The sequence below is a fragment of the Macadamia integrifolia genome, chromosome 3 (assembly GCF_013358625.1).
Source record: "Macadamia integrifolia cultivar HAES 741 chromosome 3, SCU_Mint_v3, whole genome shotgun sequence".
In the NCBI taxonomy this organism is placed as follows: Eukaryota; Viridiplantae; Streptophyta; class Magnoliopsida; order Proteales; family Proteaceae; genus Macadamia; species Macadamia integrifolia.
In genome coordinates this window covers 820,507-825,519 of record NC_056559.1, presented here as the reverse complement: position 1 = coordinate 825,519, position 5,013 = coordinate 820,507, and the positions used below count along the sequence as shown (strand labels likewise).

General features: G+C 38.7%; 1 protein-coding gene across 2 annotated transcripts in view; it reads left to right on the top strand.

Annotated features, from left to right (window-relative positions):
* Positions 1–2,113: 2,113 nt before the first annotated feature.
* Positions 2,114–5,013, top strand: part of LOC122072911 — an 11,900-nt gene continuing 9,000 nt past the window's right edge. The window contains exons 1-2 of one of the 2 annotated variants that reach the window (XM_042637350.1): positions 2,114–2,364; positions 3,416–3,462. In XM_042637350.1, coding sequence (XP_042493284.1) covers positions 2,175–2,364; positions 3,416–3,462 — 237 coding nt within the window. In that variant the 5' untranslated portion in view covers positions 2,114–2,174. The remainder of the gene's footprint in view (positions 2,365–3,415; positions 3,463–5,013) is intronic. The other variant, XM_042637351.1, reaches the window with a different exon arrangement.

Below are 5,013 nucleotides of genomic sequence, written 5' to 3'. Positions count from 1 at the left end.
GATCTGAGTCGTTTCTCAATTCCGTTATAGTCTATCTTATCATCATTTGGATCTGAATCGAAACCGAACCAAATAACTGAAGCTGAACCGATTAACACTCTTAGTTTAAGATTGCTAAGGAGTGGCAAACGAAGCTTGATGTGGCTAAGTTGTACATGGACAAAGCCACTAAAAAGATAAAGAAATGAGCTGACAAAGGGAGGTGATAAGAAAAATTGAAGGTTGGGGACTTGGTACTTGTAAAGCTTCTACCCCAACAATTCAAGTCCCTAAGGCAGATACACAAAGGGCTGGTTCGTCGGTATGAAGACTCATTCGAGATCACCAAGAAGGTGAGCAAGGTATCCTATGAGGTGAACTTACCTCCCAAACTCAAGATCCATTCGGTTTTCCATGCAAGCCTATTAAAGCCATGCCAAAGAGACAAGGAAGACCCAAGTCGTGGAGCCTTAACAAGAGCACCAATGGCTGTCACTACTTCCTATGACAAGGAGGCCGAGTATACGATCACTCATCGAGTCATCCAAAGACGAGGAGTACCTCCTAGTAGGGAATACTTAGTCAAGTGAAAAGGGCTACCAGAAAGCGAGGTAAGTTGGGAACCCACCGACTCTTTATGGCAGTTCCAAGACCACATACAAAGGTTCCATGAAGAAGACGTTGAAGGAAAGACAAGTGTACATATCCTAGCCATTCATTGTAACTGGGAGTGCCTACAAATAGAAGTGCCCTCATTTAGCCAATGCACTAAGCAAGTGAATTCTTAAGCCTTGTATTCAAGAGTTCTCTAGTGCAATACAACTTCATTCTTTCCAAATTCACTATTGTATTCACATCTTTTCTTTTCAAGTCTCTTAAGGAGTATAATTAGGCTGACTTAATACTAGTGAGAGTGCTAAGTGCCGACGCGGTTGCTTAGAAAGATCTAAGGCAGTGACAACAAGGTGTCTTCTATTTTGACTAAAACATGCAAGATCAAATGGCTAGACATCCATGAAGTTCGGAGCAATGTGATGGAGTTAGAACAAATTCTTATTGGAACCAAGTACCACACCATGGCATTTGAGCGTGATCCCCATTTTTCGAATATTTATACATTTATATCTCTAATCTCTTTTAAACTCAAGCCTACCAACGACATGGTCTTTTTGTTAAACATTTGGCCTTTATAACAACTATGACCAAACAATCCCCTATTACTGAGCACTGACAAAGACATAGATGTAACTTCGTCGTTTCAATAATATTTAATTTTTCTTTCCATACAAAAAAATATAATAATAATAATAATAATAATAATAATAATAATAATAATAAAAGTGCAAAACCATATCGAGCCTTATGGGTCAGTATGGTCCATTTTGGTATTTTAAACAGTTTTCAAAAACCAAACCAGTACCAATACCGAGTTAGATTGGTCGGTTTCATTTGGCTCAATCGGTTGGGTCATAGTAATTTGACAGAAGGAGAGGGTATTTTAGTCAGTCAGAGTAGGGGTGTCAACGGTCCGGGTCGGTGCGGTTTCGATCCGGTTCCACCGGTTTCGGTGTGAGTTTGGAAGTGACCGAAACCGACCCAATAAGGATTTATCGGTTTCGGTCCGGTGTCAGTTTCGGTGCGGTTTGGGTTCGGGTTGGTACCGGTTTGGATTTATTAGGTTCATTTCGGTTTGGATCGGTTTTTTAAACCGGTATGAAGCCATTAGGAAACAACCAAATGATGAATTGTTGAACTTCGATTTCTTAAATCGATTTGTAACCGGGTTGGTTTTGATTTTTGGTCTAGTTTGAATTCGATTTTCCATACAAATGTATACAAAACTATTCAAATTTTAATTTTTTTAATGAATTTTGGAGTGTTTCGGTTTCTTACCGGTTCGGTTTCGGTTTCGGTCCGGGTTTTGAGCCGGTTTCGGTTTGGTTTTGGGTTCATCCGGTTTTTGGTGCGGTTCGGTTTGGTTTTGGGGTTACAATACTTGAAACCGAACCGAACCAATAAGGCTTCGGTTCGGTTCGGTCCGGGTTGTTATCGGTTCGGTCCGGCCGGTTTTACCGGTTCGGTTTAGGAATTGACACCCCTAAGTCAGAGTATAATATTCACTCCTCGTCCTCCTCCAACTGCTAAGCAACATTAGGGTAATCAGAGTCTCCGAGAGCTCTGTAAAGCAAGAAAGAATGGCGGAAGAAGAAGAAAATGTGGAAGCACCGCAGCCATTAGCGTCAGGGAAAGAAGAAAAAGAGGGTTTAACTCTAACTCCCTGGGAGCAGCACTCAGCAGTGATTAACCTTCCTCGCTTCGACTACAATGCTCCATCTTCGCTTCTTGAGAATTTCCATTCTGGGTTCCTCGTCACCTGCCCCATTAGTATGATCTTCACCTTAATTCAAAACGTTAATTTTAGACTACCTTTGCACAACAGTGATTTTTGAGTTTTATAATTATGCTTCTGTAACTAGTTCAGTGGGATTTGGTTTCTATTTGGGAAGTGTAGATTGGTTCTTTTTTAGTTTGTTATATAGATGAATTAACTCAATATAAGCTGTCTGATGACTGATATGACCACATCAATCTTATTACAATCTGCAAGCATAATTCTCTATGCTGCACATACGTTTCTTCTTTATTTAGGTCGCTAGCTCTTTGTTCATGAGAATGGCGAAAATGGGCTTTTCAAAATTTTCATTTTATTCTAAACATTTGATTGTTGTGATAGACTTTATTGAGTTTTTCAGATAGAGTGATGATTATGATTTTAACGACTCATGGTTACATGTTTTAGCAAATGGGTTGTTGGAATCGTTGATAGATGAGTATGTTATGCTACTTAGTAAGCTTATAATCAGTAAGTGGCACGTAAATTTGGCTCCTTCATTTGTAACACTTTATGAAAGAAAAGAATAGACACAGAAGTACAATGCTTGAAGATGCTGCAGCTTAAAGAGCTAACTCAAGATCATAATAGTACAAGGAAATCTCGACTCAAAAAATCTATAGATCACAAAGTAACTAGTTTCCAAAACACATCCTGGGATGGACTATCCGGTTTTTTTTTTTTTCAAATGACTTGGTACATGGTTGGCACCTTTAGGCTTCCTTTGAAGTGTGTGGTTAATGTAGAATAGAGGTATTGAATGCATCTAATCAATTGGGAGTGTCTTTACAACTGGCGTAGTGCATTTCTCATCCATCCTATAACATTCACAAAATCCCTTTCTTTTGTTGCATATTCTTGTCTTTTTTTGAATTACAATTACATGCTGTGTTGTCTTGATGTACGCAATACTTGCTTCTTTAATCTCTAAAACCCTGTTTGATTTGGACCTCTGGCATGTGGGAAGGGTTAATCTTGACTCGGACATGTATTTTCATTCTTATTCTTATGGAACTGAAACATAACACCCCCCCCCTTTGTCAGAGCGGGAGAAAAGTGCCACGAAAGAAGCCATGTCCATACTTGAAAAGGTATATATCAAGTTTCTCACTGTCATTCCTCAATAACATTGGATGTCTTATTTCTTTCTGTTTGGGTTGTCTATAATGGATGAATGTGGAGCTGACGGTAAGCATAGGGAGAAGGCCAAAGTGGAAGGGGCTGATCCATTTTATAATTTTTTGAGGCATTAGATATGGTTTTCTGTAGGCCTGGTTGGTGTGTATTTCTATTTCTTATGCTAAGATATTTGTATGTTAGCAGTTTTGTTTCTGTCCGGTAGGAAATGACTTAGCTGATCAGGCCATAGGATTATATAAGCACGGACTAGTAATGATATTTTATCATTATTCTTTGGGAGAACGAACTCTACCAGGCTGCATAGAGTATGCTAGCGTCTCCCTGTGTCTATCTCTCCCCTCCCACAAGGGATTGTAATGTTCCTTGCTGGCTGCATAGTGTGCGCTAGCACCTCCCTATGCCTATCTTTCGCCTGTGGACTTACATGTTTCCCCACTATTATGGGTGGAGAGATAAAAAAAAAGAGAGAGATGCTAATATACGCTACACAGCCGGACAAGGATCTCAATACCTTTTTTTATTGTTTTTTCCCTAGTGGGCCATTTTGATGTGAATATCAAACAAAGGCTGGGAAACTAAAGTGGGTGGAGGGAAAAGGAGGGGTTGGCATGTCAAATGTACCAAAGTTAACCCTTTGCATCTGACCCGAGGATATGGAGCCCATTCTGAAGCCCAGCCCATGCATTACTGACGGTCTCCAAGTTTATGACAATTTGGTGATTATACAAATTGAGCAAAAAGGGTTGAAGTCTGTGAGATAATTTCGTCGTTGTAACATGACAAAACCATACTTAGAATATGACTCAGACCTTTGAGATTCTATTTTAGCCTTAACAGGAAATAACAGGATATGAAAGAGGACATACTTCTTTGTTTTTTTGAAGGGGAAACTTTATTTTAAGGGGAGAAAGAAAAAGGATTAAATCTCAAAGTATAGATAGAATACGATAGACATTGGCCTAAACAGACCAACAACATGAGAAAATAGAGGAAAGCAGCATTCTTATATATTCTCTTTAAGTCTTACCTCTGTTACAGCATCTGTGACCACTGTATTTTCTTTTCAGTTTCTGTTTTTTGGGGCCTTAAATCTCAGCCAATCCAGCCCTTGGATATGGCTCAAGTTTTGATATGTTATTCTCCTCTTAACAGTAATTCATACGGCCAGAAAATTAGTAATTAGAATGACACAAGTTTTGATATGTTATTCTCCTCTTAACATAAATTGCAAATGTGGGCTGACAAAATGGTAAAAACCATAACCCTGTAAACATTTACAATTTATTTAAATATTTGATTCTGCTGGGGTCCTATTCTTCTTCACCCCCCTCCCCCCCCCGTAACACATGTTTCCATCAATTATATCTTTTGTAAGAAAGATTAGCCTTGTTAGAGAAAGTTTTATTATTTGAAATGTATCTATGTCTAACCTTTTTTTTTTGTGGGTTTAGAAAAGGTTAAGATATGTTGGAAGCTCTTCTAAATAATTTTTTTTTTTTTTT